This window comes from Podarcis liolepis (genome assembly GCF_965112155.1).
Source record: "Podarcis liolepis genome assembly, chromosome: 13".
NCBI classification, from domain to species: domain Eukaryota; kingdom Metazoa; phylum Chordata; class Lepidosauria; order Squamata; family Lacertidae; genus Podarcis; species Podarcis liolepis.
Window position 1 is genome coordinate 18293764 of NC_139573.1, and position 12664 is coordinate 18306427.

General features: G+C 49.4%; 2 protein-coding genes across 3 annotated transcripts in view; both read left to right on the forward strand.

Moving 5' to 3' along the window:
• LOC310690451 (histone H4) overlaps window positions 1–12369 on the forward strand; it is a 122336-nt gene extending 109967 nt beyond the window's left edge. The window contains exon 2 of the transcript XR_014518088.1: window positions 12352–12369. The gene's annotated coding sequence lies outside the window, so the exon portion shown is untranslated. The remainder of the gene's footprint in view (window positions 1–12351) is intronic.
• CCDC106 (coiled-coil domain containing 106) lies at window positions 1523–11404 on the forward strand. 2 transcript variants are annotated; one of them, XM_083469341.1, is made up of 7 exons: window positions 1523–1837; window positions 4439–4511; window positions 5741–5843; window positions 6149–6271; window positions 7154–7330; window positions 7678–7878; window positions 9557–11404. In XM_083469341.1, the coding sequence occupies exons 3-7, from the start codon at window positions 5777–5779 to the stop codon at window positions 9967–9969; spliced, it is 981 nt and encodes a 326-aa protein (XP_083325467.1). In that variant the 5' UTR covers window positions 1523–1837; window positions 4439–4511; window positions 5741–5776; the 3' UTR covers window positions 9970–11404. The 2 variants fall into 2 exon arrangements, with proteins under 2 accessions (XP_083325467.1, XP_083325468.1); XM_083469342.1 differs by lacking the exon at window positions 1523–1837 and adding an exon at window positions 2102–2452.
• Window positions 12370–12664: the final 295 nt, after the last annotated feature.

Sequence of the window (12664 nt, forward strand, 5' to 3'; positions counted from 1 at the left end):
AGATCCCTGCCACCCTCCCACATCTCATCATCAAATCAAAGTTCATATCTCTCCTCGTTGACTGAACCATAACCACTATAGATTCACTGCCTTCCAGGACTGCTATGGACCTTCATCTTTATTTTTTTTACAAGGAATCCCCCTCAAAAGCACAATCAAATCACAGGTCGCCTCTGTATCCACATATGTGTTCTGTTATTTATAGTCACGTGGAAAAATCATGAGGAATTGTGCCTTGACTGAATGTTTTTGTGGTACTAGCAAGCACTGGATCTATATTTTATTGATGGATCAGAGGGAAGGAGGTGCTAGACACAGGTTATGGGTATTATTTAGTCCTTTTATATCTTGAAAGAACATAAGAAGGGCACTGATGGATCACGCCAATGGCCGATCTAGTCTAGCATCCTGTTTTCACAGTGGCCAACCAGATGCCTGGGGGAAGCTCACGAGCAGGACCTCAGCCCAAGAGCAACTCTTTCCACCTGTGCTTTCTTTCCTCCAGCAGCTGGTATTCAGAGGCATTAGTGCCCCTGACATTTCTTCTATAGTGGACCTCAAGGTGGACTCAGACCTCCTTCAATTCAGGAAGAGACAGGTGGCAAACAGGTCACTATAGAAGGACAGGGAAGGAGGGAATGCTCAAGGAAATTTGAATGGGTATCACCTACAGCAGAGATGGTGATCTCATGACCCAGAACTCGCTGAAAATCTTTTAATTAAGTGTATAGTAAAACATGGGCCCATAATTCCACTCATAAAAAGAGTTGTAGTTGTAAAAATGTAGTCCACACACTTTAATGTTACATCACTCTAGCAATTTCATGGCTCACCATGTTCATCAGCTGGCTCTGCCCTGGCAGCCTTAGATGCCACCTTATGCGCCTTCTAAGTACCATTAGGTACTTTCCCACCAGCCCCCTGATTTGCCAGGCATCACTCCTTAGATCCCAGGCTCCTCTTGCTGTCACAGGACCTGAATTTTAGACCAAGCTGCACTAACCACAAGTCAAACCTTTCTTTCCTGAAAATCAGGCTCATTTTTTTTGGTTATTAATGTGAGATAAAACAGGGTAATAGCAAGGGCGCAGCTGGTGGGGGCAATTGCCCCCCTAAATCAAGTAAATAAATAAAAATCCTTAAGTAACTGAGGTTCTCCCCCCCCCATAAAACCTGTCCCCGCTAACATAAATCCTGGCTACACCCATGTGTAACAGCGACTGTGGTGTGGGGAAGGCTCTTGGCACATGCTTAGAGGTCCTGTCATCCTTGGTACGTAACATGTTCCAAGGCTGGACCATGGCAGCATGGTAGACTGAGCAACCTCTGAGGCTTACAGAAAGTACTACACGTGGTAGAAATAAAATACCAATTGTGATTTGCGTGTTTGATTGCTGGTTAGAGGGCCAGAAGAGTTGGGAGGGCCTTGTGGAGACAATTCCCTCTACAGTACTTAGCCTCAACATTTTCTCCCGGAGGCTGTTTCACAGGTGCACGTGCTTCACTTGGTTTCTGGCAAGCTAGGTTCCCGTGCAAAGCATTGCGCTTGTTAGGAGACATCGGCGGCGTGCATCTGTGCTGCTAGATCCGTGATGGCTCATTTAGACGTTCAAACCTGCCCTCCGGGAACGAAGGGATTGCTGTGAATTATTAGATTATTTTTTTGCCTCCAGCCGGCGACGTGCGCCCCTCTTCCCACTTCAAAGCTGTCTCGCTCCTCCTACTCCCTTTTCCTCGCCACCTCCTCTTGCTGCACTTTACAGACGCTCCCCTGCTCAGCTGCAGCCCGGAGCTGTGGTTTGGGACGCTCCGGTGTGGATGCGGTTGCAAGAGTAAGGTAAGAACTGCGTGTCCTGGCAGGAGCGGGGGGTTATGAGAGATAGTCTCGGTCCCCTGCACACACCTTGACTTGATCCTTGCCCATCGCTACCCCCGCTGCTGGTTCTCGGGAGATCGGACCCCCAGGCATCCCGTGCGTAATGCTCTCCAAGTCTCGGGGCGCAGCGCCGAGGGCGCACGGGGATCCTTTGGCGTCTCCAAAGTCTTGGCGCGGGCGTCGCCACCACCGTCATTTGGGGACGGGGAGAGAGAGGAATCCTTCATCACAGGGCAGCAGCCGGGGCCATTTTGGAGTGGTGGTGGTGGGCTCTGGTTTTTTTTGCCAAAGGCCCGATTTGATGGGGGATAGCGGGTGGGGCGGAGAGGGAGGGTTACAGACCCCCCCTCCATCCCAAGCAATTCCTTGACGTCGTCTCGAGCCGGCCTGCTGTAGGGAGTTTGCGTGGGAGAAGCTTGTATCTGGTTACTAGCGAGATTCTAGTAGGATGCAGGGAAACGGGAGGAGGAGGCGAGAGAGAGAGGCCTTGCTGTGGCCAGTTGGTTTGGAGTCGGAGAGAAGGCGAGCAAGTCTGGGCATCATTGAAGGACCCAAGTAATGGCAATGAGGAAACGGGTAGGTGGGCAAAGGTCAATGACTGGCGGGGAAGGAAGGCAAATGCCATGCTGATGTTAACTGTGGGGCCTGGATAGGCGGTGATAGTCACCTGTAGGACTCCAAGAGGTGGCTCAGACCAAGATCTTTTGCGGCTGAGACAGCTGCACCTCAGGATCTCAGGAGGTGTGCCCCCAAATGCATTGCAATGTCCCAGAGGATGCTAGGAGGGACACATCACCCTGGTTGCTTCCCTGGCACCTCTAAGAATATTGTGACTTCCCTTCTCTCCACTGGTTGAGTTACTTGTCAGTTGGCTTTTGCTTCAAATTTTGGTTTCCAGAAGCTGAGCTTTTTGGGTTTTAGGTAAGCATGTTAGAGTCTGTGTGACAAGGAGGGAGTGGCCAAGCCAAGGAATAGAGAACTGGAACCTGCAAGTAGCAACTAGGCTTTATCCACCTGGATTGATGACCTACTTTGGCAAACCCCCATGTGTGTGCGCGCACACACACACACACACACACAGGCTGGGAGCCTCAATGGAGCTCCCCTGGAGGCTTCACCCGGTGCAAAAAAAAACCAGTTAGCCACCTCCCTGCCCCCCACCGCCCCCGTAGCTATGAATCTGAGCAATGCATTTATTTTATTTATTAAAACATATACTGTAACTCAGTTGGTAGAACATGAGACTTTAAATCTCAGGGTTGTGGGTCCAAGCCCCACTTTGGGCAAAAGGATTCCAGCATTGCAGGGGGTTGGACCAGATGACTCTTGCTGTCCCTGCCAACTCTACAGTTCTATGATTCTATTCTATATTTATGCCACTTCTTTCCATGGAAATATGAAACTCAAGGCAGCTTGCAATGGATTCATCTTTCTATCTATCGATAACTGGTTGTATTGCCGGTTGCACATTTTAATCCATTTGGGGGGAAATGCTGTAGCAAATGCAATAATATATCAACATACAGAAAGGATTGTAACATTCAGTGTTTTTTTTTTATTAGTAATTGGTTATTCTACTGCATTAAAAATAATAATTGTAAGCTGCATCAGTGCAGTACATAGAGAATGCATTCTGCAGTGTTGGGAGCCGGTTAAGAGTCTAGTTGCTGAAATATTGGGGGCTGGATCTGATAAGAGATTGGATCCCATCCCTATATAATGGTCTGTTATTAACAGATGTGCATTGTATTGTTGACTGAGGTTGGATAAGAGAGGTGTGTATGTGCATTTGTGCAAGTTAGTGGCAGAATGGGAACTGAACTGAAAAGAAGCAGGGTTCTATCTCTCCCCCACCCCCCAAACTGCCACCCACATACAAGCCATTAACTCTGCAGGCATAGCTAAGCCACAGGAAAATGTGGTTTCCAGCCTTAAACAATTTTTGTACTTGTGTCCAAGTCTAGTTTGTGTGTGGGTCCCTCTTAAAGAAACATCCCCACCACCCCTTAAGGGTTGTTGCACATAAAACTTCCGGGAGCTTGAGCAGGGACTCCTCTGACACTTTTGGATACTTCAAAGGAAGTCCGGGGTGCGGAGGCGGGGGGAGAGGCAATGACCTTCAATGGTTTGGTTTGCTCTGTTCCAATTCTAGAGAACCGGAGAATGAGTGTGAGCCTGTGCACTCATGACTCAATGACTGAAACATCAAGGAGTAACTTGCATAAATGAATAGAGCCATCACAGATATAGCACCATCAGAAACTGAATTTTCACTGCAACTCTGGGCGACGGATGCTTGAGTAATCAAGGGATGTGATGTACATGCATATGAAAGCGGAATCCATGAGTTTCACCTGGGTTGAGAGAGAAAAAAAGTTTATCTGAGCAAGAGAGCTGGCCTTACAACCCCTGTGCCTTTACAGGACTGATGGAAACAACTGCTTTGGGGATCACCTCCTATTTCATAGAGGGCGTCGCTCCACTGCAGTGCCCCTGCCTGCTTTTGTTGCTGTGGGATCTCCTGGCATAACCTATTAATTTCCCTGTCTTACCTCTGTCCAGGTGTTTGGAGCCATTTCCTAAGTGGGCAGGTAGCTGTGTGGAAGATCTTGGATCGAGTGTCACCCTGGCTCAGGTAGATATCCTCTTGGAAACAGTGCGAGATAGCGGGTACCTGGGAACTTTTTTGACCTGGTGAGTCAGATCTTTATATCCCTGCAGCCTATAGGCCAACTTTGAAAGGTGGGCAGGGCCACCCATCTGTCAGTCATCTGATGTCATTACCGTGCCAAGTAACCTATCAAAATGGATCGTTGGGGTGAGGTGGGACAGCTTCTGGAGGGATTTGGTAAGGCAGCACCCAGCAGGATGGGAACCTCCACCTGCCCATCATGACATAGACCCTAGTTTGTTGTCAGGTATTCACAGTGCTTTTTTCTGGGGGAATGCAGGGGTACACATACCCCTAAACATTTTGTGAATCTTTGTACTTTTGTCCATTCACTGTATTTACAGTATTTTCCCCGATTTGAACTATAAAATGGTGATTTTCTTGAGTCATAATGAGAGTACCGTATTTTGCGCCCCATAGGACGCTCCGGCCCATAGGACGCACCTAGTTTTTTTGGGGGGGGGGAAATAAAGAAAAAAAATTATTTCCCCCCCCAGGTGCGGGGCTGGAAGAACCAGGTCGGGGAACAGTGGGAAGGCACGCTCTGCCTCCCCGCTGTCCCCTGAGCTTGTGGGGCTGGCGATGGGGAGAAGTGCGCTGATCCCGGGACTGCAGGCAGCTCTGCGCCGCCATCCGGAGCGGGGCGGGACTTAGCGCCCCGCTCCCGATGGCCGCGCAGAGCTGTGCTGAGCCGGGGACTGCAGGCAGCTCTGCGCAACCCTCGGAGCCGGTCTCCCAAGGGTTGCACAGAGCTTCCTGAAGCCTGGAGAGCAAGAGGGGTCAGTGCGCACCATAGGACGCACCCAGATTTCCCCTTCATTTTTGGAGGGGAAAAAGTGCGTCCTATGGGGCGAAAAATACGGTACCCCTAAACATTTTTTTTAAAGCACTGGGTATTCAAATATGCAATTCCCAGCTATTTTTAGGAAGAGCTACACCTTATCCCCCCCCATCCTGCTGCTAATGTGCATTATTGGTATTATACATTTATAGAATGGGAGGACATACCTGAAAGACTGTAATTCAATGTTCTCTGAAAAGAGCAAAAAAATTTTTAAAAGGGGGCTCCTTGGCTGGGGATTCTTGTCAGGGTACAAGGGAAGGCTGCTTTGGAGTTCACTCATTAGGAAAATCTAGGGGAGACAGAATATCAGGCAGATCTGCCCAGTTAGATCACCTCTCCTGCTCTCTAGGTTAGCAGCATCCGTCCCACCTGGGGAGGGAGGACAATGACCGAAAGTAACCACCATCACCAACGGGCAACTAGGGGACGTCGTGGATCGGGAGCAAAGCAAGGTCGGTGTATGTCTGATGGAAGAGGGGTGGGTTTCAAAGGCCCTGAGGGTGGCAGAGGGGTGAAACTGCTCCCCTCCAAGTAGTGGGCCAAATTGATTGGATTTAGGTTCCTGCCTGGATAGCTCAGTTGATGAGAACATGTGTGCCATTGATTTCAATGGGAATTTAGCTCAAAGTCACGTCCGGTAATATTTTTGTCTGCCTTGAGACTGTTGATCTTACAAAAGGGGGGGGTGAGTATTCTTAGGCTCTTACATTTGTTTCCCTTCCTCCCCCCGCAATTCCCCTATTGTTGATATTTACAGTGAAGGAAGACAATGAAGCTTATAAAATAGCCGTACCTTTGGACGAGCCGCACCAAATGGAATCGCAGACTCAGACCCAGCAACAGTTGTATTATGGTCTGAGCCCTCCTCAGAATTTTGATGGTGAGAAACATTCCTGTCAGTAATATATGAACGAATACCCTTTAACTATGTGCTAGATCTCATTGGGTGACTCGGCACCTGAAGAACCCCGGTTTTTTTGCCATTCCTCAAGTAAATATGCACCTGCTGTCACTTCCACAATTACGGCACTTCTAGAAAGTGGCACCGCCATTTCAGAAATCACAGCAGAAAAAGTGATGTTTGTGGAGTGTAGGTGTATGCAGGTTCCACACTGCAACATTTTGTTGTAGGCACTGCTTGCTTGCTTTCCAGTTCCCACTGCAGAGCTCAGCAGCGGTTGTCTTCTACAATCAAACATTTTCAATTTCTTAAAGAAGGTGAAACTCAAATGGGAGTAGAGGAGAATGGTTGGGGGTGGGGAGAGAAATCAATTACTGTATGTGTTAATTTGCTCCTGCTGAAAATCAAATTACAGTGGTACCTCAGGTTAAGAACAATTCGTTCTGGAGATCCATTCTTAGCCTGAAACTGTTCTTAACCTGAGGTACCACTTTAGCTAATGAGGCTTCCTGCTGCTGCGATGCCACCGCCACGTGATTTCTGTTCTCATCCTGAAGCAAAGTTCTTAACCCGAAGTACTAATTTCTGGGTTTGCGGAGTTTGTAACCTGAAGCATCTGTAACCTGAAGCGTCTGTAACCTGAGGTACCACTGTATTAGATGCAAAGAAGGCTATGGCTTCAATAAGGCAGGTGCAAATCTCCCTTGCCCCGTTTGCTTCTGACAGGAAGGGTGAGAAGGGTTAGAAAAGGTTTTTGGGCAGAGTTGGGTGCAGGACCTTTGGGTGTTTGAAGAGAAGCGGGGAAGCAAGTAATTGTGAGCAAGTCGAACTTCCGCTGTGACATATCTGTGCCTCCCTCAGAGACACCGGAGATGCCAGCTCCCTCGCTGACCCTGGTGACCAGCATGAGGACTCAGCTGCACATGGCCCTGGAGAGGAACTCCTGGCTGCAGAAGCGAATCGAGGACCTGGAGGAAGAACGGGACTTCCTGCGCTGCCAGCTAGACAAGTTCATCTCCTGCGCCCGTCTGGATGCTGGTAACTCGAGAACTCTCGAGTTTTCCAGAGGTTGAGTGGGTGGGCGGGCGGTGCTTTGCTGGGAGGGGGGCCTTTCGGATTCTCTTGGGAGGAAGGGCCGGGGGAATGTCAGCCAAGGCACCTTGGTAGGACGCAGCGCTATTTTTCTAGAAAAAGAACTCACCATGAACCCCTCCCTGGATCTTAGAATGGCAATGGCATCCACCAGTTGGAGGTCCCTGTGTTAGAGAGTCAAGGGCTGTGTTTTTTTGGGGTTCTCTGATTTGAGGAGCTTGACTCTAGCTGCGCTATGGCGGGCCTCTGTCTCCCGCTGTCTGATGCGTCCTGCCCTTTCCCCTCCGCCCTAGATGAGCACTGCCGCAGCAAGCAGCTCCCACGGCGGTCCGAGGTGTCTGACAGCCGGAACGGGGACGTGACCGACGACGACAGTATGGGCTCCTGGATGAGTGCCGGCCCCGAGGAAGGAGGCTCCGCGGAGCACAAGAAGCAGAAAGGAGGGGTCAACAGGCGGCGCTTTGCCAAGCCCAAAGTCCGCGAGAGGCAGAGAGGTGAGTGGCAATGGGGTGTGTGTGTGTCAAAGTAAGGGACCACCGTTTCAGCCTACAGAGCTGAAGGCAGAGGGTCCCTGCCCCCTTCTGTGGCACACAACCTATTACACATTAAAATAATAGATCACCATACAGAAAAGAGATGTTCTTCCAGGTGACAGATATGAACAGATTTCCAGCATAAAATCACCATTCCTTCTCTATAAGAATTCATTACCATTTCCTCCACCAACACACAAAATTATGCCACTACTGTGTCCCCATTTAGTAGTCCCACTGGCTCAGAGACAGCGATGACCAGGCTATTGCTGGACCCTAGGCATCCCCTGTAGGCATGGATTCAGCCCCGCCCCCATGCTCAACAACTGGCTCAGAATGTGGTGCTCAAAAGGGGAGGAAGGAAAGCTCACAAAGTTCACAGCCCATCTGGGACGAAGGTTCGAGACCCACCTGAGGAGTGGAAGACACTTTTGCTGAGGAAAGGGGCCAGGACAGAAACAGTGGTAGCCATAGCCATATATTGGCGGCGGCCGTAACCTCCAGTGGTTCACTCCATAGTGACAGGGTTGGGAAGAAGATGATGGAGGCGGAAGCATCACCAGAGGGAAGTAGGGGAGGGAAATGCCCCTGGGATACCTCCCCTCCCTGCAAAGGAGTTACGTTAGGAACAAGAGAAAGGAAACTTCTGGGACTCCAGCCCACTGAGTCACAGCAGCAAGACAAATTATGGGGAATTTTGTTTCCTCAGCTCACAAATCTCGTCATAGACACCAGGGCTGCAGGAGGAGCCCTGGCCAGGTGCAGCATCCCTTGAGATGGGGATTCTGTGTCAAATCGAGGAAATGGCACCGTGCATTAGCTCCCCACTCCCAGGCCCAGCTGATCCTCCTGGGAGCAGTTCTGCATGGACTAGTCGCCTGGCTGGGCCTGCCATGCCTTCTGATCCCTCCTTTCCCTCTGGCAGCCCAAGGGAGGTGAGGAGAGGAATCCTGACCCTTGGAGAAACAGGAATGCCTCTTGAAACGCTGGCCTGTGACTCACCCACCCCTCTAGGTTTTCCCTCACAAAAGCATCAAGTCTTGATAAATTGCTGCGATAATATGTTCTCTCCTTCTTTTTCTTCATTTCTTGTTCAATTCTCACATTTCTCCACCCTCCTCTCCCATTGTCCTAATCCTCCACCACTCTCCCCCCCCCTTCCTGTTGCAAATCAACCGGCTGGCCTGCCACACACGATCACTTGCTTCCATTTTTCTCCTCCACCTCTTCTTTCTCTCACCTTCCATCCTTTCTCTCTGCATATCCTCCTTTTCTTATCTTTGGATGCTGCTCCTCAATGTTCAACACCTGCATTACCTGCTTGTTTTACTTACTGGTGTGTTGTTGTTGTTTTTGCTTGGTCCCTGGGCTGTTCCCTTCCCTTCCCCCTTCCCTGGTGCTGGTATATTTGACTCTGCTTCCCAAATTTTGGCTTCCATCGGGTCACTGCCTCCTTCTGTCGGTCCTTCCCATTTCCTGTGATTTCTGCCTCTCGCAACTCTCGGGTGTTTTCACGAGTGGCCATGCTTCCCCATTTCTCCTCCTCAACCCTTTCTCTTGTTCTTTCCCCCCACGCTCCTGTCTATGGGTCGCTGCTGGGGCCCTCTCCTCTGAACCCAACCCCCTGCCCCCGCTGCAGTCAAGGATGTGGATGGGGTGCTGTGCCGCTACAAGAAGATCCTGTACACTTTCCAGAAGCTGCAAAGCATGAGCCGGGCCTTTGAGCACCACCGTGTGGACCGTAACACTGTGGCCTTGACCACGCCCATCGCCGAGCTCCTCATCGTGGCCCCTGAAAAGGTGGCGGAGGTGGGCGAATTTGACTCGTCCAAGGAGCGCCTGCTGGAGTATTCCCGCCGATGCTTCATGGCTCTGGACGATGAGACTCTCAAGAAGGTCCAGGCGCTCAAGAAAAGCAAACTCCTCCTGCCCATCACCTACCGCTTCAAGCGGAAAACGGACGCCCCTGGCCCGGCGGCCAGTAATTCCTTACCCTCGCCCACTACCCCACCCAAACCCCCTCCGCCCATTGCTGACTGCTTTAAGCGATGATTCTCCCTCCTGGCTTTGCCTGAACCCACTTTGACAGCCCTCCAGTATCTATTTCCGTCTACCGTAGTTATTGAGGAAGCTCCTGCTGTGCTCCCCTGGGGCTCTTCCTTGTCAGCCCCTTTCACCCTTTCCCACAGTTTCTAGTGCTAAAGGCAAGCTCCGCCTTTGTAAGGCAAGTGGGATGCTTTTATCCTGGCACAATCATCTCTTTGGGAAGCATCATCTGACCAGGCGCTCCCGTTTATATGTCAGCTGGTTAAAGGCTACTGAGAGATGAACTGGATTAAATTCACTCCATTTGCTTCCATCTTAAGAACTGGCAAAATGACTGCCCGGTGGGAGTAGCGGGGGAGCAGGTTAGTGGGACAGAGTACATCCCATTCATAGGTAAAGTGCTGTGGTGGAGAGGTTGCTTCAGACTGGCTGTGCAGGTACAGTAACACCTATAGGACCGCCAAGGCATTCATCAGAGACAGTGTCTGCTGCCTTGCAAATAAGCTACGAGGTGACACATTTTTCTTACACCACACTCCCCTGCATACTGCTTATTTGTGGCATGTCAGCAGCCCCAAAGGGCTGAATAAACATTGGCAGAAATTTCCCTGCCTTGTTGCTCGGAGGCCAGTTGTGTTTGCCGTAGGTAAGTGTGTGTGTTTGCGAGCTTGTTTTAACAGCTCCAGAACTTGGGGCAGGGATGCTCAAGATGGCTTGGCCTTCCCCTGAAGGCAATGCCTGTCTCCTTAAGAAGTTAGCGTAGACAATGGATTTACCCACCTCACGTGCCATCTGACTGCTCCCCTCCCCTTTCCAGCCTGCTGTGAAGCAAGACTAGAACTGGAGGGCGATTGCTGAACAGGCTGCAGTGGTCTTGCCTCTTGGCCACTTCCTTTCTCCTTTCTTTTACATCCAATGCTACTGGCACCTTCTTAAGCTTTTCTCTTCCTGTTGCCTTTTTGCTAAAACAGTCCTTAGCCTGGAGGAATGAACTGCAGCATTCGGCTGCCTCTAAATAATTCCCTATAGTCTCCCAAAGAAATTCCCACATCCCAAGGCTTCCTTGCATCTCTTTAACGCCATGGACACCACCTGCCCTCTTTCATGTTTTCCTGTTCCAGGTTCTGAAGCTGGGCTGTGTTTGGTGGCAAGCCATTTGCACTTCCCTTTTGCTTCCTGAGACAGAGACTGTGTGTACACTCCAACACCTCTGTGGCTTCAAGCTGCCACCTTATGTGTGAGCAAGGGTTTTGTTTGTTCTCTGCTCCTTTGGGATGTCTCCCCTTTATTCAGTGTAATGAATGGACTGTTTCCACTGTGCCTGTAATTTATCACCCAGTTTTTTCCTCTGTGTTAAAAAAATAATAATTTAAAAGGAAAATGTAAAAAAAAACACAATTTACTAAGAGGATTTAAATTAAAGCGTTTTGAATAAAACTCAGCAATGTGTGGTTTTAATTTTTCATGTTTGTATAATTGCTGCAAAAATGTGTGAATTTGTGGCTAGTTAGGATATTCCTGGCTTGGAACTAGGGGATGAAGAGCTGGATGTTGGCAACCGATTCAAATCCTCAGCTGTATATTATCTGGGAGTCAGAGTTAAGTTGGGTGTTACTCAGTTTGTTACCGATTTGTAAAATTAATGGCATGTCCTCAGTTTTGGTGTGAGGATGAGAGCATTATTGTGAAATGTACACTAAATGGCACAGTAGAATTTGGCATAGAAACATCTGTCCCAGGGTGTGGCCTAAAAAATGCAGGAAGGCTATACTGAAGCTAAGCAGGTCTGGGTCTGGTCTGTGCCTGGATGGCTGACTGCCTGAGAACCACGTATACTTTGCCTTGGGCTCCATGATGGAATAAATGTATGTCAGTGACGTGGAGAAGTTGAAATACCCTTGCCACAGCATTGGATAAAGTTATCTTGAAGCTGTGGTGCTACTCTCTGGAAAGTGGGGAAAAATGTGCAATAGAAAGCAAAGGAAGTGGGAAACACAGGTGCCTGATTCAGAAAAGGGATTTCCTTCATATTTGGTGAACTTAGCATTTTGTTAGTGTGGAGTTCTCCTATGAAAGCCCCACTGGAGGAACAGGAGGGAAAATGTGCTGTTAAAGAACCTCAGTGGGGTGTATGGAGAGCTTCACAGCGGTTCCCAAATGGTGGTACGCAGACCCCTCAGGGGATCCATCTAACCCACTCTGGGGTCCATGGCATATACCCATCAACTGTCCGAAAATGCGTGAGTATGCAGCGCCCAAAGCCACGTGTTTTTGGGTGCTTTGACTCACGGAGGAGCGCAGCCCAGAATATGCACATCCTGGTTCTGGTAACCACTGATCTAGATCATGAAAGGCATGGGTGTACCTATACTTTGGCAAATGTTTCAGCCAACTTAAAAAAAAAAAGTGGTTGTATTCCAGCCATTGTAGGGGGAAACCAGTCATATCTGAAGCCATGAGTGTTGCAGTCATTGAAATTGTGAAACGCATAAAGTAAAACAAAAAAACCTGAGAGCCTATCTCTCCTATAGGAATAAGAAAGCAGTATGAATGGAAGCGAATATTAACCTCTACCTTATGGGTGAATTATGACTCATGGCATAGAATTTGAAAACAATGTCCTGCCCCCTTTTACAGTGCATCCACTATGCAGCTGATGGCTACTCCCTTTGGGAGTCCACATTTAGGTGGGAGAATGTTG